Source organism: Miniopterus schreibersii, assembly GCF_964146895.1.
Source record: "Miniopterus schreibersii genome assembly, chromosome: 4".
Classification (NCBI taxonomy): domain Eukaryota; kingdom Metazoa; phylum Chordata; class Mammalia; order Chiroptera; family Miniopteridae; genus Miniopterus; species Miniopterus schreibersii.
This window is the reverse complement of record NC_138105.1, coordinates 25,050,700-25,076,180: the sequence shown is the minus strand read 5'-3', so window position 1 is coordinate 25,076,180 and position 25,481 is coordinate 25,050,700. Positions and strand designations below refer to the sequence as shown.

General features: G+C 50.6%; 1 protein-coding gene across 12 annotated transcripts in view; it reads right to left on the bottom strand.

Moving 5' to 3' along the window:
• Positions 1 to 25,263, bottom strand: part of P4HA2 (prolyl 4-hydroxylase subunit alpha 2) — a 35,382-nt gene extending 10,119 nt beyond the window's left edge. For 4 of the 12 annotated variants that reach the window (XR_013998646.1, XR_013998647.1, XM_081134628.1 and 1 more), the window contains exons 1-12: positions 25,169 to 25,258; positions 24,507 to 24,646; positions 22,231 to 22,341; positions 16,435 to 16,552; positions 15,675 to 15,771; positions 14,894 to 15,045; positions 12,075 to 12,212; positions 7,950 to 8,189; positions 6,281 to 6,474; positions 5,336 to 5,512; positions 1,566 to 1,636; positions 1,224 to 1,323 (exon numbers count right to left, since the gene is read on the bottom strand). Coding sequence is in view for 8 of the 12 variants with exons in the window: in XM_081134628.1 (XP_080990754.1) it covers positions 1,224 to 1,323; positions 1,566 to 1,636; positions 5,336 to 5,512; positions 6,281 to 6,474; positions 7,950 to 8,189; positions 12,075 to 12,212; positions 14,894 to 15,045; positions 15,675 to 15,771; positions 16,435 to 16,516 (1,251 nt within the window). In the remaining 4 variants the exon portion in view is untranslated. Of the gene's footprint in view, positions 1 to 1,223; positions 1,324 to 1,565; positions 1,637 to 5,335; positions 5,513 to 6,280; positions 6,475 to 7,949; positions 8,190 to 12,074; positions 12,213 to 14,893; positions 15,046 to 15,674; positions 15,772 to 15,938; positions 16,123 to 16,434; positions 16,553 to 22,109; positions 22,342 to 24,506; positions 24,647 to 25,168 lie in introns of those variants that run through there. The other 8 variants (XR_013998645.1, XM_081134629.1, XM_081134626.1 and 5 more) reach the window with 5 other exon arrangements.
• Positions 25,264 to 25,481: the final 218 nt, after the last annotated feature.

Here is a 25,481-nt window from a genome sequence, read left to right as displayed (position 1 = left end):
ACTGCTGAGCCATGCCAGCCAAGCTCAGCATGTTTTTTAAAAACTGTGGTTGAGCTCTGGTAGGTGTGGCTCAGTTGGTCCAGTGTTGTCCTGTGCACCAAAAGGTTGCCGGTTCAATTCCTGGTCGGGGCACATGCCCAGGTCGTGGTTTGGGACCCCAGCTGGGGTGTGTATAGGAGGTAACCTATTGATGTTTCTCTCTCTCTCCCCACTCTCCCTTCCTCTCTCTCTAAAATCAGTAAAAACATATTTTTTAAAAAACTGTGGTTGACTTCACACATGTCCATAAAGATGACCTTCAAATTTGGTTTTCTGATTGCTGACACAGCTATAGACCAAGGAGAGGGAGGGAGGGAAGGAGGGAGTGAGGGGGAGAGAGAGAGAATCAATTTGCTTGGATGTGTTCAGGCATAAGATTTTTTCCAAATGATCAATATTCTAATACAATCTGTGGCTGATCAGACCCAAATGCCAAGCCTAAAGGTGAAGAGTGAGATCCTTAAACACATAGAAACTCTGGCCAAACAGATCCAGTAGACTAGAAAAATGCCAGTGAAACTTCTCTGACAGTGTCTCAGGCCATCACTTTACAACAGAACCCAGGAGTTTCGATGTTCAGAAGATGGCCAGTGCTGACTTGAACTCAACAGATGAGGATTCATTATTAGGAACTTCACTCAAAACTTTTCAGCACAGTGCTGCCACATGTCTTCACCATCACCTCTGAAATGGGCAGGGAGCCAGGGGTCCACAGCAGGTACTTTGAGAAGAGCACTCCATCTTCACCAGCCAACTGGTCCAGGCTGCTCACTTCTACCAACGTACCACAGAACACTTTACCTCCAAGAAGAGCTGACTAGGACTCAGCACCATGCCCTCTGGCGATATTTATAACTCTCTCTCTCAGAGGTGTCCCTGGATCAACTCAGGATTTCAGCTTCTGTAGTCGAGAAGATATGATGAATGTGCCTGCCATGCCCACCACTGCTTCCTAGCTCCTAGTCACATAGAAGACAATGGATATTTGCTGAATGTCAACTGTTTGAATGCTGGCAGGCATGCTTACTTCTGGCTTCCCAATGTGGCGTCACTTTATATTCACAGCATTATGCAGTCATACATTTCATTGGACAAGCCTCCCAAAGCCTGGCCCTGGGCACCTTGGGAGCCCATCTATCCAGAAATATCCCCTCCCAATCCAAGGTCCCAGGGACCAGCCATACCTGCAACAATTCTGCAGTCTTTACTGTCAGCCCTGTGATGTGCTGCATCCGACGATTCACTCGAGCCACAACAGGATCATCGTTCTCCTCCAGCCAGGAGCTAAGTCAAAAGAAGAGAGAGAGAAAGAGAGGTAGGGAAGACAGGCTTAGATGAGGTCCTGCACTCTCTCCCCAAAGTCAGGGCCAGCACTAACAGGCTGCAGGGGTGTGTGCTCCAAGCAGGGGAGGTGCCAGCAGGTAGGACTAACCAAGCCACCCTCCCATGGGAGTCCTTGGGTAGGGCCTGGGAGGCCCTGGAGTTGGTGCCTGAGCAGTCACCCTGCCACCATCACCTTTGCTGACCTTTTGGAAACCCTGTAGCTGGCAACAGTGAGGACGCCTGTCTTGGGATCACGAACAGTGGCTCGTGCAAGCTGGAAAGTAGGAAGAGAGGGCAGACTTATCCTTCTTTGCCTGGAGTGTTTTCCTGGAAAGACTGGGACCAGATCTGCCAGTCAGGCCAATGGGGGAAGAAGCTTTGTGGTCAATGGCTCTAGTCAAGGCCCACGATCCTGCAAGCCAGGCCAGCACAGTAGTCTGAGGCTTCTACATTCCTGGTCTGCTGTCAGACCCTGGCCACCAACCTGCTCAGTCTCTGCCCACCCCCGCTTTCACCCAGGTCTGTGCTGTCTACAGAGTTATGCCTATGGAGTCGGCTTGTCCACCCACCCATCTGCCCAGACAGCCCCTTTTCTCACCAGGCCCACGTAGCACCCCTACCTGAGCACAGTCTGCGTGTGGCTGCTCCTGCCATTCAGACTGTGCCACCATCCCTGAGTCTCAACCTTGCATGCTCCTCTCAGCCTGGTCAAGTCCACAGTCCTTCTGCACCTCAGTGGCCTCCTCTGCCAAGAAACCTACCCAAACATTCTCCAGCTGCCCCAGTTTACACTGGGCTTCCACTGCTGTGGAAGCAAATACAGGAGGCAGTTTCCACTCCCTTAGGTAAAGTCTCACAAGATCGGATGATAGAATCAGGAAAGGATTCTACAAGAGGAAATAAGTGAACTGCTGCCTGGAAGCCAGCGACCTCACACATACACTTCACATCCACACACAGCCCTCACCTACCTTACCTCTCCCCAGTCTCCATAGACAGATGCAGTGATATACTCCCAGGAAGGTCCTGCTGCCCAGAGCCAGCACCCAGTGCTTCAGCTGTGGACTGTCCTAATGAATTCACATGTGTGGGACCACAGACCCAGGTACCCCACCGCAACAGCACTTCCCCTTCATTTCAATAAGCACTTAATGAGTGCCTACAACATGTTTGGTGCTATGCTGGGTGATTAAGACTTGGCCCCTGCCCTCGTACAATTCAGCCAAGTGAGGAAAGCAGAAAACTAGCTGGGAAATTGCAGCAGAGCATGGGAAGAGATGGGAGGGGGCTATGCTTAATGTCAGTGGGAGCCCAGTCTGCAGGGTCAAGAATGGTTTCCTACAGGGGGGGACCACCTAGCTGCGACTTGAAGGGTAAGCAGGAGTTAGCCTAGTGAGGGAGTGTTACAGCAATGCAGAGGGCCAGGGATGAAAATGGGTGTGGCATTGTATGTGGACTAGAAGTTAGACACAAGAGAAGAGAACAGGCTAAAGAGGCAAGTGGGGTCTGGGTCTGGATGTGACCTTGTGGCCAATAAGAAACAGGAAAGGCTTTTATACAGGGGAGGGAATCTCAGTCTGAATGTAAGAAGGATCCCTGTGGACACTTCGTGGAAAGCTGACTAAGGAGGGACCAGAGTGGGAACAAGGCGGCTAGTGAGAAAGTCAAGGCAGAAGTGAGGGCAAGAGATGATGGTAGCCTGGGCAGGGGTGGCAGAGGGATAGAGAAGAGCAGATGGACCAGAAGGTGGTCAGGAGGTGAAATCAACCAACCTGGACACTATGCTGCTATAGCATGTTCTGGTAAGATGGCCAGTGCACCCAGGACAGAGGGCTTTCCTGAGAGTGCCTGCCTAGGGCTCATCCCTGATGACAACTGCAGCTGCAGCTAGACTCCATCCACGAATCTGAACCTCCTTGCTGGCCAGACACCCACAGGAGATTCTGGGCAGCTGTGCTCTGCTCCAGAGGACAGATAGGGTTATTTTGAAAACAGACTGGGGACTCACAGGCAGCTGCCAAGCATTCCCCACAGGCTAAGTTAAGCTCATCGGCCCCACTTCAAAGCCAGCATAGCATCTGTCCCTCACAGGCTCCGGAAAAGGAGAGGTCAACATGTTTCGCTCTTCACATGGCTTCTGTTCAAAGACAAGTTTTCCCAACATCCCCCCCCACCGCCCCTGCCACACACATGCATCTGTGCAGCCCCCCTTCCTCACACACACACACACACACACACACACACACACACAGAAATGTATCACTGCCTGGGTCTAAAGGACATGTGAGGAATTTTTCAGGAGATTCTGACACAACAGTGTTTCTCTCACCCAGCAACCAGGAAATTGGTTTCCTTCCTTGGAAGGCTTTGGAGCTGATCTAGGGAGTGCAAAGGGGTGTCCCCATTCTCTACATACACTGGTTAAACCCTCCCTTGGCCACATCAATGACACAACTGATTCTAGTACCTCAAATCAAGGTCGCTCCAAGATGAGGTCACGGGGGCAGGACAGGAACCTAGTTTAGGTCTCATCATGAACATTGGCCTCCTGGCCTCTACAATTCTATCAGGAACAGAACAACAGCAGATCTAGCTAAACCTCCCTCCTAATCACCAGTAATGGGAGAGGGGTGGGGATATAGCAAAGCAGTTCTCTTTGGAAGATGTCAAACAAAAACAAATCTTTTATGAATAGAAATATAAAAATAACTTTAGCCTGGCTCGGCGTGCCTCAGCTGTTGAACATCGACCTAGGATCCAGGAGATCGAAGTTCGATTCCCTGTCGGGGCACATGCCCGGGTTGCAGGCTCAGTCCCCAGTAAGGGGTGTGCCAGAGGCAGCCAGTCAATGACTCTCTCATTATTGATGTCTCTCTCTCTCTCTCTTCCTCTCCCTTCCTCTCTCTGAAATCAATAAAGATATATTTTAAATAAATAAATAAATAACTTTAAAACATGATGACATATACAAAACCAATAGCCAACTGCATACATAGCAGTGAAATACCAGAGGAATTTCCAGTTAATTCAGGCACCAGACAAGGATGCCTCTTATATCAATGCTCCACAAGTTCTGGGCAGCTCAATACACACTAAAAACAAAGCAATTAGAACTATTAAGAAAGAGAAGACAAAATTTTTCTAAGTTGCAGGTATACTATCTGAACAACCCAAGAGAATCAGCTAAAAACCAAAGGAGGAATATGTGTCAACGACAAGCTGTGATCTGCACAAGTCTCAGTTTCCTCGTGGGCAAGGTGAACATAATGACATAGCCTGCTTAATAGACCTATCAGTTAACATATGTTAAGCACTTAGAACAGGGCCTGTCACACTTAAGAACTCCATAAATATTAGCTATTATATGAAATATATTTTTATAATCAAAAGTTTAGCATATAATAGTAAACTAATGTAACAATGTAACCAGTAAAATACAATGAGGAAGAAACAAAGTGAAGTTACAAGAACAAAAAAACTACCTAGGAATAAAGGTAGCAAGAAATACGCACAGCTTTACAGAGACACTTTTAAGAGAGGAATCAAAGAAGACACCCAGAAGGCTCTTGGATGAGAAGAGCCTTTAATATTGTAAAGATGTTCATTCTCCTTTGCTGTCCTGATCAGGAGCTGCACAGGACCCAGCTAGGCAGCACCCTAAGGCATACCTCCTAAAATCTCCCCCGTACATACCAGCTCCTGCCGGGTGAGCTGACACTTCTCACTGTGGGCCTGCCCTGCGTGCAGTGTGCCCTTCTGTCATAGCAGCTGTGCCCTGCTCAGCTGGCCTGGCTGTCCACATCGGTTCCTCAGTTTTCTTCCCCACTGGACCCAGAAGGTCAAACTGAGTCTGCAGCACCTCAGCACCCCCTCTGGGAACTCATGCTAGGCATCGGCCAAGGCCAGCTGGGTAAGCAAACTGCCCATGGTACCAGGAACGAGTGACCTGAGAAGTACCTGCAGATATACCTACTTTGGGTTTTGCAATCTCCTTGATCCTCTGGATTTCTTCATCAGACATGACCTCGTAGTACCTGACGATGTGCGGGCTGTCCCATTCGTCCTCCTCTTTGAAGGGGGCGATGAGCAGCTGTGGCGTCCTATTGCCATGGTGGTACCTACAGAAAAGCCTCTTCTGCCTCTGGGGTGTCTGGGGAGCACAGACAGCAGGCCCTGAGCTGGCTGGCTGCAGACACTGGTCTCACACCCTATGTCCAGCAGCTGCTCCCACCCCAACAGAGAAGAAAACAAAACCCCTTAGACTGATGGGCATAAAATGATACCCTAACACTTCATGCAATGCTTCTTCTTTCCCAAGAATACCTCATGTCCACAAGTTCGGTGGCAGAGAGTGATCCCTGGCCTTTTTCAGAGCTGTGAGTAGGTTTAAAGGGCTGGGGCCAGGGGAAGCCTTTCCAGGAGGAAGGGCCAGTGGGAGCCAAGCGGTTGGGCATGGAAAAGGCTGAGAGACTGCCCACACCTGAGCCTGCCTAAGGAAGCACAGGGATCCCAGGGCTCTCAAAGGCCAATGAAACCTGATACCAAACTCTAGCAATTGCCAAGCTCCAGCAACTGTGGTGTCTCTACTAGAGACCAGGACTTCCCTTGGGGCCTGAAGGATGTCCACATCCAGGGTTTTCTTCCCAACAGTGACTCAAGCAGAAATGGCATGTTGGGGTGGGGAGGGATGCTCAGTAATAACTTAAAGAGGATTGAAAATCTACCTGTGACATGAGGTAAGAGTCTCCTGTCCTGTACCTCAAAGAACATACACACATCAGCCTCATAAGATACTGCAAAGAACTAGGGAAGATGTTGAAAAATAGCCCACAGACAGACAAACATCCTCCCCAAATCTGCCTGTCCCGAGCCAAAGCCTAGGTCCACAGCCTAGGCCCTGACCCCCCACGTGCCTCACCAGTTTGACTCCCTCCCCACGACAGAGGCTCTCGTAGACATCCCTCTCAGGCAGGTAGTCCACAGGCCTCTCATAGATGCTGTCCTGGGTCACTTGTTCAGCTTCTGTCTGATTTGATACTATTTTTTCTCTTTCTTCCTCCAACAACTGTTCAAAGTATCGCAGGTTCCCTCCAGCTCGTTCATGACTCGGATCTAGAAAAGGCAAGGAACAAGAAGGAAAAGGAAGCCACCAACATCTGTTAGGTCATTTAGAGAAATTATTCTAAAATAATTATGCTGGTTTTCTCTCCCAGCAGCTCACTTGCATGGAGCACCCTGCCTTCCACAGCGCCTCACCAGGGCTCGTGAATCAGGGCAGAAAAGCCAACAGACGCCCTCCCCGCTCTGGTCAGTGATGAGAAAGATGCAACAAAGGGGGGACACTTAGCCAGCCACTGAGGGGGCTGTCCTCTCAGGCCTCAGGTCCAGAGTCCGGCCTCCTTCCCCGACTTGGCTGTGTGCCAGTTACATCTGTCCCTTAGAGTACACCCATCCCCGGTGACCACATCACGTGCTGGGCACAGCTAGAAGGCAGGCTGAAATACTGGCAAGACAAATAGCTATGTGGCACTGCCACGGCTTCAGCTTGTGGGCCTCACAACATGAAGGAGCAAGCTTGGGAGGATTACTGTGCCCCTCCTCAGATGAGGAAACTGAGGCCCAAAGGTCTCCTGAGTCCTGTCAAAGTCTCTTACAAACATAATAGAATCTACAAAGCTCTCTTCCCACATCAGTCTTGCTGGACACGCCAATCCTAGCTGACATCCTGAAAAGCATCAGCATAAGAAAGTCTTTGCTGGTCTGTGAAACTCCAGACAACGATGTTCCCATATATTACTAAAAGATGGGAAAGAAGATGGGTTTTAAAAACATAATGCCTTTTAGATTTATTTTTTGTTAGTTCTCACCTGAGGATATTTTTTCCATTGATTTTTAGAGACTGTGGAAGGGAGGGAGGGAGGAGCAGAGGGAGAGAGACGGGGAGAGAGAAACACTGATGTGACAGAGACACATCGATTGGCTGCTCCCTACATGAGCCCCGAACATGACTTGGAATCAAACCTGCAACCCAGGTATGTGCCCTTGACCAGAAATCAAACTCGCACCCCTTCAGTTGCAGGCCTATGTTCTAACCATTGAGCAACACTGGCCAAGGCAAAAACATAGTGCTTTTGATCTCCTTCAGTCCCATAGCATGAGACACATAAAACACCAATGCCGTGGTAAGTCCACCAGTTAGACCTCAGGCCTCTAACTATAGGGTCAGGTCATTGTCACTGCAGCAACCCTGACGTACAGCTTAGTCTCAAACTGCAATGAAACTTCCACCCTTTCATAATAGCAAATGCACTGCAGTGTTGGATTCCTAAAAAAAAATAAAAATAAAAATAAAAATAAAAATAATAAAAATAAAAATAAAAATAAAAATAAAAATAAAAATAAAAATAAAAATAAAAATAAAAAAAGAGGGTTCCCTAAACAGAACTGAGTTGGTTAAGGAGCTAGCTGGCAGCTGGACTGGGTCTGAAAGCAGTAGGGCATTAGTCGCTGGCCCAGTAGTGGTCAGCAGAGTGACCAGTTCTGCCAGCTGCCCACCTCCATCTGACCTTCCCCTAGAACCTTCTTACCAAGGGAGAGCAGGCGACGGGTGAGCTCCAGGGCACGGTGCAGGTCGCCCAACTGGAAGACGGCATAGCTCAGGTAGTCCAACACCTGGGCCTTGGTGGTGATGGCCTCCTCCCCAGCATCAAGCTGCTTCAGCACCTGCTCCATCCACAGCACTGTGTGGTAATAGTCCCCTTCATTGTAGGCTGAGCGGCCCATCCCAAAGCAGTCATCTGCACTCATCACTGCCTGGTACTTGGTTCCTGCAGTAGGAGAGGTAAACAGTTAGGCACCAAAGAGCTTCTGCATTAGGGAAAGAGATTCCAACATCGAGGCAGTCTGGGCCACTGGAAGGAGTCATCATCCCAGCAGGGCCTTACCAGGGCTCCACACCACACACCTCAAATGGCCACTGGTACAGTGGGCACACCCAGGCGGGCCCTACCTGCAGTTGGGGTTCACAGCCAATCTCCTATCCTCAGATTTCCCTTCTCCCAAGTAGGAAGGGGCCTTTGTTACAGAGGAACCCAGGAAACCCACCAAGAAGTAGTTTTCAGAGAGCCACAAAGAAGATACCTACTGGGCAGCTGGATACACGTGTGCGTCTGGAGGGTAAAAAGATTAGTTGAATATAAAAAACAGAACCCAGGTGGCATCTAAAGCCATGGATGAGGAACCTGCTTCCAGGAAGAGCCTGAGGAAAGAGTAGAGAAGGTAGCCCCTGAGAGCACCTGCACAGAAAGGACGGAGGAAGAATAACACTGAGAGGGACCTAGGATGTATAAGAAATGGAAGGAGCAGGAGCTATGGGACAGACTCCAAGGGAGGCCAAGAGCCAAGGCTGCAGTGCCAGCTTTGACCGTTAGGTGGCAGGGACCTTGCTGAGCATCAATTCAGCAGGTCCTGTGACCACAGGTCATCTGCTGTGGGCTGAGGCCCGGAAAGTGACCATGAAAATAGTTTCAAGTCAAGAAGAAGAATATGTGGTGTGTTAGCTATGGGGAGAGCAGGCTTTAAGGTGGGGGCAACGTGGGAGGGGCTGTGGGTGTGTTCCTCAGCAGGTCCTATGGAGAGCAGGAAGGAGCTGGACACCACCCACCCACCCCCAGAAAACAAGGGAGTCTCCATACAACTCTGCTAACAGTAACTGGGGCATGGCTGACACAGAAGAGCTGTCTCTTAGTGGGCTCTTTCTGCCTAATGTCCAAGATGGGACTCTGCACGGAATGAAACCCCTGCTGCAATGGGTTGGCTGCTTCAGAGACCATAGTCTGCTCTCCCTGGTGGCTCAGGAACAATGTGGAATAGGAAGTTTGGAACAGTAAATACTGAATGGGGTTAGTTGGCAGGCCAGAGATTAGGGGTTCCTTGAGCCCCTGTCCAAGCTCCATGGACCTCCACAGAGCTCCTCTGGCTCTGCAGGCCCAGGAACCCAGCCCACATTGATAGAGGCAGTATAACAAAGCTGAAGAGCTGGGGCTCTGGGTCTGGGTCAGGGTGGGTTTCACTATGGCACCCACCAGCTGTGTGACTATCAACAAGTTACTTAGCCTCTCTGAGTCTTAGTCCTCTTACCTCTAAATAGAGATAATACCATCAATTTTATAGGACCTGTGCCAAGAATTCAAAGAGATGATGTATGAAAATATCTCCTATGATCCCTAGGGTTCTAATAATCCATAGCTTTTTATCAACATGTCTCATAGATGCCAAGAATGTAACAAATGGCTCCCAGACACTCAGCATCCTCCTCAGAAGCCAACTCAAATATCTATCCCCTGCAAAGTACTCCCTAGAGAGTGCTCCCTGGAAAGTGCCAGCAGCGCTGTCTGAGTGCTGAAGGGTAATCAGACATGGAGCCCTGCTGGTATGGGTAAAGGTATTCCTACAGAGGGCATGCGGTGAACAAAGAAGCTGAGTAGTGAGGAAGCTTAGTATAATCAATGGGCAAGGAGGGCAGGGAGACAAGGCCATGCTGGAGCTCAAAGGTCACGCATAGAAGGAATTTAGGTTTAGCCCTGAAAGTTAAGCATTGTGATCAGGAACTGACATAAAGAGATGAGTGCTTAAGAGCACATGGTGGATGATTTTGAGGAGTGAGCTTAGAGGTACACAGTCACAATGGAACTTTGAGAAGAAGTGATCGTGAGGCTGGAGTCAGGGCCTCCAAGTACAGAAGATATCAAGGAGGTGGAATCTACAGGCCTTAAGATTCTGGCTTGGCCAGCCAATGGGTGGAAGTACTTTTTACTGAGAAAAAGGATGAGGGAGAGGGGTAGGCAGCTCAAAAAGGCATGAGGAGCCCGGCTGGGCATGGCTCAGTGGTTGAGCATTGACCTAGGATCCAGGAGATCATGGTTTGATTCCCGGTCAGGGCACATGCCCAGATAGCGGGCTCAATCCCCAGTCAGGGGTGTGCAGGAGGCAGCTGATCAATGACTCTCTCATCACTGATGTTTCTATCTCTCTCTCCCTCTCCCTTCCTCACTCTGAAATCAATAAAGATATATTTAAAAAAAAAAAAAAAAAAAAAAGGAGGAGGATTTTAGTTTGGGACATGTGAGTTTTGAGGAGCCCAATGGAACATCCAAGTAGAGATGTCCCATAAGCATTTGTCCACACTGGCTGGAAGCTCAGGAGACAAGCCTTGTCAGGGCACACAGATCTGGATGTCATCTGTGTATAGGTGATACCTCAAGTGACGGGAATGACTGGGTTCACCTGGAGAAGGTATGTAGGAAGAACATGAAGTAGAGCTGGAATCTTAAGGAGTGACTCACTTCCACCTCTCACTCCTCCAGGACGCAGATGCATCTGTTAACTGAACGTAAAAGATCAATGCCTGGGTGTGGCTCCCTCTTCTCACCAACCCTTCTCACCGGTGCCCTGAGTGCCTTCTCTGTCAGGCCTCATGGCTTAGGTGTCTAAGACCTGACTGAGGCAGGAATAAGGGGAAGCCTACACCCCATCGTCTGGTTCACAGGCTCCTCAGTACCAGGGCTCTAGGCCTGGACCGGCCAACAACAGAGCGCCTCTTTCTCCCACACATCATGGTTCCTGAGCTTGTACCTCCTCCAGGGTCCCCCTGGGTGAGGTGGCATCCAAGGTTTAGTGGGGCCTAACTGAATCCCTGGGTTTGTTAGCTTCTAATAGCCCCCCTACCCCCTAACCCAATATATCTTCTTATAAATACACTGGAGTAATCAGTGAGAAGGGGGCCTTGGGGAGGGAGGAATGAGAGAAAAAGAGAGAGAGAGAGAGGGAGGGAGAGGGAGAGGGGGGAGGGGGGAGGGAGGGAGGGAGGCAGAGGGAGAGGGAGAGAGGAAAAAGAGAGAGAATATGACCACAGAGGCCAAAAGAGAAACGGCCGAGATCAGTGTCCCAGAACTCAAAGGAGGGGAGAATATCAGGAAGATGGGCAATCAGTGTTTCAAATGCTACAGAAAAGTTAAAGAACATTATGCCTGAAACCTGTCCTTTGGTCTTACAGGCTGACTGGCCACTGGTGACCTTACAGCGGCAGGATTGGGGGGCGGTGGGGGGGGGAAGGTCAGACTTTGTGCATTCAGAAGGGCATGGGAATTGAGGAAGTGGAGAAAGACTAGATGACTGTTCAGCAGCCTCACCAGGGGGGAGAAGAGCTCGGTCAACAGTAGACACTCAAAAAAAGGGCCCTTGATCTGAGGGTGGGGTTTGTAAGATGAGCGAGAACAGAGCCTGAATGTGAGCTCAGGGGCAGAGCCCAGAGAGGTACACACAGAATGAATGGGGCAGTGACTGCAATTGAGGGCACATAGGACACAGGGCTGGGAGTCAAGAGATCAGCCTTGGGCAAGAAAAAAATCATAGGAAGGGGGACAAAAGTGGGTCTGGGCAGATCTGAGAGGTGCTCTGGGGGCAGAAGCCAAGGGGGTCCTGAGCAGCAACCTCAGCTTTCTCTGAGATGAGGAGAGGAACTCAGCTAATACAGGGAGGGAGGCTGTGGGCCAGGGCTCTGGGGAGGCAGCTGTCATGGGAAGGGGAGACTCACCACCAGAGGGGACAGTCCACCTGGGGGTATAGAACATAAGTGAGCAGTGGCTCCAACCCTGCCCAGACATGTAGTAGAATCACAGGCTAGACAGGCAAAGCCCAGAGTGGCGAGTTACCTGGAAGTTCCCCTTTGGAAATTGTGTCTGGGTCCAGCTTGTATGTGTCCTGAAGCCTCATCAGGGCCTTGGCGGCTCCCGTCTCGTCCTCATCAGTGGGGAAGAACTGTCGCTGTACTGAGAGGTTGGCAATAAAACCTTCCAAATGAGAAAGTGAGAACCAGAAGTCACCCCTGATCCAGGGGCACAATTCCACCTGGGACCCCAGAAGCACTCACTGGAGGGTCTCTGGCTAGTGCAATTTCCCTGCCCCTCCATCAAAGGCTATTTCCTTTCCACCAGGAAGCCCTCCTGATGGCTCCAGTCCATGGGGACCTCTCCTTTCTTGCTCCTCACTGTAGTGACTGCCTGTGCTGCTCATTTGGAACTGAATAGAATGATGGCCCCACACACTGGTTAACACGTGGGAGTCTTGGCTCCAAACACTCAGTGAGACCAGTGGAGATAGAAGGGACAGAGGACAGAGAGGGTAATTAAGTGGGGCACTAGAGAGGCATCAGGGAGGTCTTGCCGACCACTCAGTGGAAAATGAATCACATGGAAAATCTTGATCCAGGAATATTGGGCTGACCAAGTAAGCACAGACTTCCAGCCTTCATCTCAAGTTGAGGAGCCCAAGGGACAGAGGTAATCAACTCAGGGAGCCCAACTGGCCACTCATTACTGACCACCGGCTCTTATCATCCAGGAAAGTGATGATGACAGTCCTAGAGGCACAGTACTGTCTGCACCCCTGGATTACAGACAGGGGCACCATATAGCCAGGCCAGCAGGTAAGGCTGCACCAGCCTAGCATGATCCCCTGAGACCACACTGGGCCTTGCTCTGCTCTCTAGGGTACTCCCCCACTACTCCAATCTGCTATGACCTCAGGACAGGAGCTCCCCAATTTTAGTGCTCAAGACCACAGCCTGGAGGCTGGGAGAGCCCCTGACCTCAGAAGTACCCCAAGGAGGCTATTCTGGGACTGTAAGCCCTCACTGTAAAGCAAGATATCTAACACTTGCAATCTCAGAACTCCAGGAGGGGAAGGCCCTTCCTTGCTGATTCAGGGGCTGCAATTCTACCTGTAAGCTGAGAACTGGGAGGGTAACTCCAAAGCCATTTCTTCCCAGCTTCTTCACCAAAGCAGCAGCACCCATAGCCACCTACTCTCACAACCTCAGGTTCAAACACCCAACTCCTGGCCATGCCTGGGGACCCAGGGACCAAGAAGCTGCAATGCTGTCTTCCTCATGACTGCATGGTCAGGAACGCTAAATAGTTTATAATCCAGTAAAAAGAAAACATACTCCCCAAAAAAAGCCACACTGCCAGCATGTCCCCTCATTTCAGGGGCAAGAACCCTGAAAGGTAGAGGTAAAAAGAACCTATCGCTCTATGGGCGTATCTTGTATCTTCCAGGTAATTACAAGATTTTTCAAAGAAAGTAGATGTTGATGATGGGGGTGGGGTGTGGAAAACAAGAATGGAGAGCAGGAGGTCATCAGAGCAGGCAGGAGGGCATCCGAGCAGGTGGTCATCTAAGCAGGCTTATTTTCCCGCAGTGCAGGCAGAACAGTCAGTTCTGAGTTACAGGCCCAGGCTGGGAGGCAGGGGTCTGGGAAAGGCAGCCACAGCTTCTAGAAGCAGTGAGCTCACTGGGCACAGCTCCAGCCCCGCTGAGCTCACCAATCCCTCCCCAGAGGCCACCCTGCCCCCAGCCAAGCCCAGCCCAGTCTGGCCACATGGACTGAAATGCCTCAGCCAGAGCAACAACTAGTCTGAACAACTCCCAACTCAGGGAGAAGAGGCAGCGAGTCCTGGAGGCTGAGCCTAGGGCTGGGAAGCAGGAGGGCCCACCCCACCATCTCCTGTTGAGAGGAAAATGTCAGAGCATAGAAAGTTCTATCACAGTGAAAGCACCAAACACAGTTAAAACTTTGAAGAAGTTGATGCACTGACCTGCAAATACCACTTTTAGAAATGTTTCCTAAGAAAATAACCAAAGATGTATGTGCAAGATTACTGATGATGTGTAAACAATGCCACATCCGCTGACTTGACCAGTTTACACAACATCAGTATGACACATTACTGTCCAACCACTGAAATCATGTTTCAGAAAAACATGTAACGGACATACAGAGAAGCTGAAAAAATTCAGGAAAACAATATCGTATGTCACGGATCTGCCAAAAGATATGTTTTATATCTCAAGATATAAATGAGGGGGAAAAAGTAAAAAAACAAAACAAAAAAACACAAAATAAAAGATATGAATGGAAATGAATTTAGATGAAGCCCATGCTCTCCAGCTTGCACTGGCCCCACCACCACACCCACTTAACTTACTTTTGTTAGATCACTGGATCCCTCAAAGCAAGTGAGTTTGTATCCCTGACATATATATATGGTTCCTTTTTTTTTTTTTTTTTTTAAGTAAATGCATGTGTAAAAAAACTGGAATTTGAATAGTGCTTATTACTAGGCAATTGGATTAAGAATTATAATTTCCTTATGTGATTGTCTCTGTATTTTCCAACCTTTCTATAAAAATGTATTACTAAAGTATAATTAGAAAAAAATCCTACCAAAAAAGAGAAGTAAAAACACTAGGAAAAGGCAAGAACTGACCACTAGTACATATTAAAAAACAAAAACATCCAATTGCCAGGTCCCCAGAGAGAATGGAGAAAGCCACGAGATGGCAGGGTCCATGTTCATATACTTCACATGCCCACCCACACCCAGACCCAAGACAGGCTCAGACACACACTCCTCAGGCACGAGCACGTGACCGTACCAGCTCACCCAAGCACCTGCTCACAGTCCCTCACCTGCAGCCGAGTCCTGCAGGACAAGGTCCTCCAGCGCGGGCCACTCTGTGTTCAGCCGTTTTACCAGTTTGTAGGCATTCACAGGGTGGGCCAGGTAGCCCTCGGGGTCAGCAGCCGACTTGCTGGTCAGGGCTTCCATTTTGCTGGCCCAGCTGTGGAACCAGAGAAAAAGGAAAACTAACACACCCACCCACGCAGGTCTTGACCTGTGGTAATTTTCCTGGTGAGATTTAGGACCCTTTTCATCAAGAGGCAATAAAAAAAAGAATCAGCCCAGACGGCATGGCTCAGCAGTTAAGTATTGACCTATGATCCAGAAGATCGTAGTTCGATTCCCAGTCAGGGCACATGCCCAGGTTGTGGGCTCCATTCCCAGTAGGGGGCGTGCAGAAGGCAGCCGATCAATGACTCTCTCGTCATTGATGTTTCTCTCTCTCTCTTTCTCTCCCTCTCCCTTCCTCTCTCTGAAATCAATAAGGATATATTTTTAAAAACTTAAAACAAAATGAATACAGTGACTCCCCAAGATCCTTCCAGCCCCTTAATCTAGATAAGAGCTGGGGACCCCAATGTATATAAAGAGGCTCTTAAATAGAAAGGAAAAAGCAGTGAGTCCTCAGCCTACATAATAGAGCCACTCTGGAAGACTGGTATGAAATAGCCTCCTGGCCAGCCACACAGTGCACTCTGGATGGCTTCCTCTCATGGGCACCCTGGATGGGTTCCTGGGGGACAGGAGGGCTGACTCGAGGTGGGTGTGGGGGCTTGGGACATCAGACACCTCTTGATCTTGGAGAGCTTGGCTTCCTCCACAAGGATGTACTCCTTCAGAGATTGCACCAAGTCCTTCTCTGCATAGATCAGGTCCGTCATTTGCCCTGCAAGGGAGAAGATTGAAAGGGACAGTGAGAAATGGATAAGAGATGTCCATCACCCTTCCTTGGGGCACAGAACACCAGCACAGAGGCAAGTCCCCTGGGCCACAAGCACATCCGCTCTCTTGGGATCATGGGGACTCAGAGTTAAGGGGGACCTAGGCACTCACATGGTCCTGGCCTCCAGCTTCAGGAAGAAAGAGGCAAGGTCCCAAGGGGATGTTGAGGTAAGTGTACTAGGGGCGCCTTAAGGAAAAAACCCCAAATTTCATTCTTCCACCGTCACCCAGATGGGTCATGTCACTGGAGCATGGACATCTTGGAGGCTTCATCACATGGAAACAAGCTCTGAGTCTTTAGGCCAGAAGGAGAAGAACAGCTGGATCCACCAGACAGAATGTTCTTTGCTCAAAACCACTCTCTGATCTGGGAGAAAGACAGGAAGGCCAGGCAGCCCAGGAGGAGCCTATACTTCCCAGAGAGGGGGACCTAGTTGAGACAGCTGACCCCCAGGACATCCAGGTCATCAGGGCCTCAGAGGTGGAAATGGCAACTCTGCAAGTCCCACTCTCCCTAGAACTTGTCAAAACCAGTGGGTGAGGCCATCTTACCCTGGTACTTGAGACAAATATTGCTCAGGTAGGTGGTAGTCCTGTGGGCACATACCAATAGAGGTGAAGAATTCAGCCTGCACGCAGCCCAGGACACCAAACCAGGCCACCAGCAACATGGACACCTGGAGTTTCATGGTTGCAAAGGGCAGTGTCTGCAAGGTATTCAGTCACTGGATCAAAAGTTAAAAAAAAAAGAAAAAAAGCAACTTGGGTGAGGAGACACATATGAATGTGCACACAAACACACACATTCAAATATGCAAAAATCCTGACCTAGCACACAGAAGCTAAGGATACCCAGGATCACCGGGGATAAACCAGTGACGTGTGCTCAATTCTGGCCCCTGTTCTAGGAGGCTACACTCCCTTGAGAGAGACTCTGCCCTCTTGGCTCCTGGTAACCACCGGCAACATGGGAAGACTAAACTGCATGGGGCACAGTCACCTCTGGGTCTAACAGTCTGGAAGTCTGAGATTCTGGCCCACTCCTTCTTGTTTTACAGACTGCTTGTGTGTTTCTGTCTTTCTTTCCAGCACATGTGCCAGGACAGTGCCAGGTACTGGGGAACCACACCTACCTACAAGACTGACATTAGAGGAGAGACAATGACAGAAAAAGAAACTGACACAATATACTCCAGGGAACCACACCCAAAATGCAGTGTACAGCAGATGGTTGGCCAGAAGCGGAATAAAGACTGCCCCCTGCCAGTCTGCACCTGGCCACGGCGAGAGCAGTCTAGGAGCAGGTACTCTGGGCAGACACTGCTCTTCCTATGTAGTCAGGCTCCTCGGCAGACACTGTCCTCATTGGCAAGTCACCATTCACAAATATTTACTAAATGCCAGGCACTGAGCTAGACACTCTGGATACAAAAATGAATCAGCCACATAGAACTGAAACCCCAGGCTGGGCTGCGCTGGGCTGGCAACATGGGTAAGAGGCCAGCTGCTACCTCCTCGCCAGCCTAGAACAGCCAGACCGACTCTGAAGGCAGCAGGCACAACCTGGGGCATGGCCCACTGGCAGGGGACCTAAGTACACAATGAAAGCTTCGGACCCTGCTTCGCGCTCAGCCACGCAGCCGGGGCGTGCTGGAGGACCAGCACCCATGTGAGCTCGGCACTGCCAGTCCCTCCTCTTCCTGTTCTACTTCAGCCAAACCCCACAGGAAATTTACTTAGAGAAAATACGGAAAATAAAGGAAATACAAATGCTTCCCCCCAAAATGTAAGCCTTATTGAACAACTCTAAGTCTGAGCTAACTAATGTTAGTTCATCAATTATTTTATTTTTTTATTTTATTTTATTTTATTTTATTTTATTTTATTTTATTTTATTTTATTTTTTGCCTGCCACGGTCAATTGGGCATAGTGACACCCACCATTCCTCACCTCATCTTTTCAGAGGAAATTCCCATCGACTGCAGTTCCAGGTTAGGCTCAAAGAAGCCCAACCACAGGCCCCACCCCGAACAGGTTCTTATACCAGGAAGAGGAGAGAATAAAATGACCTCATTTCTTCATACCCCTGCCCAACGACTACAGAGCCAGCAGCCACCCATCAGTGTCCTAGGAGTTGGGGGCCCAGAGATTGCAGGAAAGACCTTTCAGCCCAGAATTTGCTGTAGGGTAGGGAGTATTGTGCTAAGGGGTGCATCATAGAGTGAAGGCAGCAGAGGAAAGCAAGTCACGGACAGAAGGGGAGCGGGGCTGGCAAGCGCTGAGGTGGGGTCCAGGTCCTCCCTGTTGCAGCCACAGGTCTGCTCCCAGGCTCACCACACTGCATCTCCACTCCAGGAGTCCAAAAGGCCTTTCTTGTTGCTTACACAAGCCCCTTTCACAGGCATGGTATCTGTTGCTTATCTCTCTCAAGAGGCTTGACTAACTCAGGAGAGCATGTTTTTTCTGTATGTTTGTAGGGAAAGGACAGCAGAAACCCAGGGCCAGAAGACTGTTTCTATGGTCAGTGAGGGACTAGCCAACTGCCCATCAGGCTGGTGGGAGAGTAGGGCACAGGTAGGAGACAAAACCAGGCATGGCTGGAAGTGGGGAACACCAGGCTTCTCCCGTGTGTCGCCAGTTGCACAAATTCAAGGGAGTGAGAAGCCTCTTCATTCCTTTCAAATCACCCGGGTGATACTGTCCATGGTTCATGCCTTATAGCACATAGGAAGAAGCATCCAGGTTCCTTCATTACGTAAATACCAGCTGTCATTTCTCTGGAATGTGTTGCCTGGCTTAGGTCGAACTTATCCACAAATCCCAGCTTGGAGGCAGAGCTCCAAAGAATATCAAATAGGGTTCTAGGAAATGGCTTCCCAAGAGCCTGCAAAGTCCTGCTCTGATGGAGGAAGGGGACAACGACTCTGCTGGCCCACAGAGCTAGACACCACCAAGGAGCCCCCAGACTGCCACAATCAATACTGCCACTGCAGGCATGGGGGCCCAGGGGCCCCACCCCATTTCTCCCGATCTTATGCACCTGAACACTAAAGGCTTTGTACAAAAAGGGTCAGGTTGGGAGGAGGCAACATCCAAGACAGACTGTGTCCCACAGTGTGGGAAAAGCCAACCACCCACATGCCATCCCATCCCATCTCATACCTGTCCTCAGAGATTACTTGGGACAGAACAGGTAGGAGTATGTGTACCTGCGCTGTGCCCCCACAAAGTGCCCAGGGCTGCTAGAAGCCCTCCCACGTACCCTCAGAAATCCATGCTGAACAGGCCTGGAAATGGGCAATGTCAAACCTCTTTTTGTGAAAAACAAAGTGGCACTGAGCCTGAACAGAAAACCAATACTGAGTTTTATTTGATCTGCATCCTAAGTTTGGAACCATGTCTGGCCCATATCAGGCACCCAACAAATAACACTTCACCGCAGATTTGTTCAAGTCAGGAAACTTCCACAACAGAAGGCTGTACCTTTCTTCCCTACAATGGATTGTTGTGGATTGTATAAGAATGGATACCATATGCATATTAACATGGAGTAAAGATCAAAGCATACTGTTGAGTGAGAAAAGCAGGCTCCCAAACAATATGTACTCTATGATTTCATTTTTACAAGGAAAAATGTATATATATGTAAATATATATATATAGACACACACACATACATATGCAAGAAGAGAGTCATAAATCTAGTTGTATCTTGGAGAAATACTTTTATTTTCCTCTTTATGCTTATTTGTATTACCTAAACTTTCTACAAGGAGCTCTAAGGGAAATTTGAAACATATTTTCTAATATGCTTAAAATGAAAAGAAAACAAAGCATGCCCTCTCAAATGTACTCCAAAGCAGCCCTGGCAGCCCAAGTTTGGACCCCCACAGGGAGGCCCTCCAAATCCTGCCAACACCTCAGTGACAGTGATTCACCCACCAGGTGATCGGCACCAATTGTAAGCACAGGGAATTCCAAGACATACAATCAGAGTCCCCAACAAGCCTTCTCTTTGGAAAGGACATTTACAACCTGGCCAAATGGCCATGAAAAGATGTTTCCAGCTGCAAACCAGCAGCGTCCTTAGCTTCTCCCCTTACCTCATCAGGCAGGAACCTCTGCCAAGCTCCCAGCTGCAACCCAAATGCAACAGCTTGTGTTTTAACAATGTATTTAACAGCCTAGAGACAGAACATGGGTTTGCTGAGAACAGGTCCTGCTTGGCACTGAACAAGAGGCGGCCTGCCTTCTGTGAAGGGGCCAAACCTGCCTGAACAGGGCTCCCCCCAGTGGCTCTGCCTCCCAATGCTGGGATGGAAAAGTCGAGAGGACAGACATGCTCAAACCAGGAGTCATGCAGAGATTCCAGCAGGCTCTGCCACCTAAGCACATGGATATCCATTGAGGCCCACAAGCTGCTGTCACTGGCACCCCAGGGAAAGATGGGGGGCACTCTACTCTCCTTACCTGATGTCATGCCTCAGTCATCACCTGGTCTGAGCCATCCCCGTTCCCTCCTGCAGCTATGCTGGCCCCGGCCTGTACTGTTCTCTCATCTCATCTGGCCTCCCATCCACCTCTCCTCTACAAAGCAGCCAGCATAACTTACTGCAGCCCCTCCTTTGGTCTCTGTCTCCATGAGAACCCTCCAAAGGCTCTCCACTGCCCTCAAGATAAGTCCAAACTCCTCAGCCCTAAGAGCCTTTTGAACTCTATGTGACTTGGCCCTACTGCCCTCTCCAGCACCATCTCATGACTCCAGGTTTCATACCTTCAACTACTACCTCACATGAAAAATATTCTCTTCACTGAAAACTTAACGAAGCCTAGGTGTTCATCTGTATCTATCCTTACACTTTCTCTATCCGGTCCATGAACACATAGATTTGAATTTCCCACTTGGGTACCATCAAAACCACAGTCTCCTGCTTCGGTAAACAAGCAATGAAGCAGCAGAGAAGGCTGTAAAAATCGACCTGCAAAAGCCCAGTTGGGTATTCGGTCACTGTCTTGGCAGAGACTTGGCAGTCTAGGTGAGACTAACTCACAAGAAGGAACTCCACACGAGGCCAAAATCCACATGCCATTGTACTGGATGCATCTGACGTACTGCCTTGGACTCTCTTGGCCTCACCTAGCTCCTGGGCCACTGGCTCGCCTCAGACTCAGTGTAGGAGACTATCAGGCCCCAAATCTCTGGCTCCTCCCACTACTTCGGGACTCTCAGGACATGCCACAGCCACCTCCTCAGTGGCTGCTGGAGGGTCCTGGTGGTGTACCCCAGGAACAGGGGGAGTTAACTCCTCATGAGGCAGCTCTGACCAATGAAGGGCAAAAGAAAAGTGGAGGTAAGCAGATGAATTTCCTCTCCAGGCCTCCGCAGAGAAACTGTGACATGGGCTTTGTGTAGAGCAGGCTCAGAGATGGCCCGCATGGCTGAACAATTGGTGCAGCTCTGTGCAGACCTGCCAGCTTGCTAAAGCACCACCCAGAACTTGCTTCCCATCCTTCTCTGCCTTAGTTTCCTTTCCCTCACTCTTGCTGCCCTACAAGTGCACCTTCCAATAAAGCATTCAGCACTTAAGCTCTGCCTCGGGCTCTGTTTTCTGGGAACTAGGCCAAGATAACCACTATTTTTATTTCCAAAAACCTTTCATTTCTACCCTCTAATCCTCACCCAAATCTTGTAAACAAAATAGATTACATCTCCATTTCAGCTATAGGTAGGTCACTGAGGCGGAGAGCTACCTACACACCTGACATGCTACAGAAAATCACTGGCAGAGCTGAGGCTTAAACCGAAAACATACTTTCCACTAGATACTGCTGCCATTGAGTCCTCCTCAGTAACATCTGTTGGCTTACAGCACAAGGGCCTCACCAAAAGCAGGAGCCACACTTTGCTCTGGCACAGCAGGCCTACACAGGTCAAGGGCTTTATTGTGGCTCACAAAGCAACTTCATGGCATCCCTGGCTGGATCCTACCAAAAGGCAGACAGTAATATGGACCCAAAAGACAGGAACATGGTGCCCTGAGTTCAGGTGACAGACACCCCTCCCTAGACACCCATCACAAATGACCTCACAAATGACCAACCAGCCCAGCTCAGGGCAAGGCAGTACAGTCTAGTAGGCAGGCACACCCACCCTGGGGTCACACAGCCCAAGTTAAATGTCAGCTCCACCATCACTTTCTGGCTTTGTGACCTTGGATAAGTTATAGGTCTCTGAGCCTCAGGTTTTACATCTAAATAATGGTGATAATATTAGGACCTACATTTCATAGGGCTGTTGTGAGGATTGAATGAGATGATAGATGTCAGTGGGCAGCCCAGCAGCACCAGGCACAATTTATACCAGTCATCAGCACCAAGGGTACTGGAGGAACATCAGCAGACCTGAAGCAGCCAGCTGCCCAGCTGATCCCTGGAGAGGAAGAAGGTCCAGTCTAGGGGGCAGCGAAGATGAAAACAAGGCAGAGATTGGGCAATCCCCAGGTTTCAGGAGTGCTAGAAGAGATGAAACATAATTTAGGAAAGAGTGGAATTAGGGGTAATGCAGCACACTAGCCATCAGGGAGTAACTCTAGAACTGGTCAATTACTGGCTCTAAATCTCACCAAGGAAGGGAAGTTCACTGGCAAAAGGCAGGGCATTTGGCCAATACTTTAGGAGCTCAGGTACCTCTATGCCTCTGATGTGCTAGCTCTGAGTTCCTACAAGTACAAAGCCTCAGGATCTTGGTCACACCCTGGCCCTTGGAATTACAACACAGGCTATATTCTAGCAAGCACTTCCTGAAAGGTCTAGAGCAGATACTGGTCTGCGATCAGGGTCAGACAGATCCTACCTGTACTGACTACCCAAACACTTAATCCTCTGCCTTGCCATGATACCATTTAATCAAAACTCTCTTCCACAGTTCCAAGACGTCTAGGCCACACTTTTCATTCCCCTCTGCTCTTTCTAAGAATAAAAACTATAGCCCTCATCCCACATCCCCAGCACAAACACAAGGCCACAGGAGCCACCAGCCCTCTCTGCTCTAGGACAGGCTGATGCCCTATCCTGGGGCACTTCAGAAGTCCAAATCTCTAGATTTGAGCAACTTTCCCAGTTTAACTCTCGCTCCAGCACTCTGGGCTGCACGTGCCTGCATCACAGCATTTCCTGCCAACCTCCATCTGCATAAAATTAAACTCTCGACAGATCCCAGGAGCCAGGGACACACCCACCAGCCCAATGCACACTATCAGCCAGCGTGGCCACAAACGGGCCTCAGACCCTCCCAACAATGTAGGAGGGAAGAGTCAAAAAGTGAGGCTCTCCCAGGAAATGAGTATTCTCCAGATTCCCTCACCCCACTCATTCCTCAAGACTGTACCCTTGAAGTCTCTCCTTCTGATAAGCACTCACATTCTGGGCTCCTCCCCTGGAACATGCCCCGCTGCCAGCATGAAGCAACAATCTCAGAGAGATTATGAGCTACCCATGGGCAAGAATAGTGCTGCCACCTCCTCCTCCTCCACCCTCCTTCCGGCCCCAGGCATGTTCTAAGCAGAAACCAGGCACACAGGATGTACTCAAGGAATAAACAGAGATTAGCTGTGGCCAGGCTAAACCAGCAAAGTAAGTGCTCTCCTGGGCACCCCATTTCAGAGCCTGCAACAGGGTAGAAGGGCCTATCACAAGCCACAGACTGCCTGCTGAGCTCTCAGAGAACTATGGTGGCTCAGTATGACAGCATCTCTGGGATGAGGCCCCCAGCCAACTCCATCCTTGCTACGTGGCTTCCTTGGCAGGACCACACAGTGGACATGACTGGTCATCTGAGACTAAGAAGGCATTACAAGAAAAGGATTCATAGCCCAAAGACCTAGTGAGTAGAAGCGAAAAAAGAGACTGAGCCCTGAAGCCCAGAACCACAGTGAGAGAACTGCACCCTGGACACTTCAGGAGTAGTTGAAGCACAAGCCAAAGGAAATCTTGGTTCATTTAGTAGAGAACTAAACCATGGAATCTATTGCCCCAGATATGACATGGACTGAGAAGAAACAACAGCTTGCAAAAACATTCTATAAATTCTTACGTGGACAGTGGATCTCTGCAAAGTCTGAGACATTTGAGAATGCCCTAAACTACAAAGTGACAGTCCCCACCCCTCCTTCTCAGGGCCAGCATCTCCTGCAGGAGGGCAGAGGCTGTCCGGCTTCAGATGGTTTCCATCAAGAAACACAAGCCTTAGGTGTCACTCTATAGCAGAAGACACGAATCTCAGTCTTGGAAGGGACTCTACTGTTCAACACCATCTTAAAGGTGTCAGGGTAGAATGCAGAGGCCAGGGGCCCACCTCTGCTGTCTGATCCACTCTCCTGTCGCCCGGGTTCACTGAGCACCCTCCACATGCAATGCACAGTACTAGGCGCTGCCCTCTCACTTGAAGCTCTTGTGGACAGAGTCTGTGGGCGGCCACCCCCAAAGTGTCCCTTCCCCCATCACCTTGCTGGGGTTTGCTCCCTCACACAGGCTGTTCCTCTGTCCAGGTTATCCTATATTCAGCCGTCATCTGATCACACCATTTAATGTCACCTCCTCCAGGAAGCCCTCTGTCCTGAAGCGTCCTGTCCTGTACCAACTACCCGCAGCCTGGTGCTCCCTCCCAGCACAGCACTCACCGCACTGCTCTGGGGCTGGGCTTCCCCTGTCTTCCAGTCCAGTTGGTCGGCACCACTGGGCTAGCAACTCCTTACAGCGTCTGACACACAGGCGTGCCCGTTTGTTGAATTGGTTAAGCAGTTATCACAGGTTTCCGCAGCTGTTAAGGAAAAGCATTGGAAAGGGATGTCTGGAGGGGCGAAAAACAACAACTTTCTCATGCAACAGCCCGTCGTTTAATGAGCACCAAGCTGGACCTCGGCGGCCAGGACGCAGACTCCCAGTCCTTTGCCCTTTGGAGGGAGGAAGGTGGACCCCACAAACGTGAAGCGGCCCCTCGGGGACCGACCGCCGCCCCCGCCCCCGCCTCCAACTTCAGGCAGCCTGGGGGCCAGGCCGCCCCTCCCCGGGCGCCTGACAGGGCGGGCAGGGCGGCAAGCTCGCCGCCCGGCCGCCGAGGGGACGAGCAGGAAGGGCGCCGCTGACCTCACCGCCCTGGGCCCGGGAGGAGACGCGGGCGGACAGGAACCCGCAGGGGTGTAGAAACAGGGCGGAGGGCGCGGGGCTGCGCGGCGGCGACCGGCCCCCCGGCCCCGCGCGCGGCGGAGCGCACGGCCCCGCGCCCCCAGCCTGCGCCCCAGGCCCGCGGCGGGGCGGGCGGCCGGGCAGGCAGGGCGCTCACCTGGACACGCGCCGCTCCCGGCGTTTCCAGAACCTCCCGCGGCGGCTCCCGGCCCGCTCGGCGCCTCCTCCCCCGGCGGCTCCGCCTCCCGCCGCGGCCCGGCTCCGCCCGCTTGAGCCGCCGCCACGTCCCCACCTCCCTCGCGGGAGCCCGCTGGGGCCCTGGCTCGGCGCCCGGAGGTCCTAGGCCGGCCGAGGGTCGCCACCGCCTGCGACCCTCGTCACCACCACCCGCGGGCTGGGCCGCCCGAGCGCGCGGGAGCCGGGAGCGGGCCTCGGGCCAGGGGGACCCGGGGGCGCGCCCTTCATGCCGC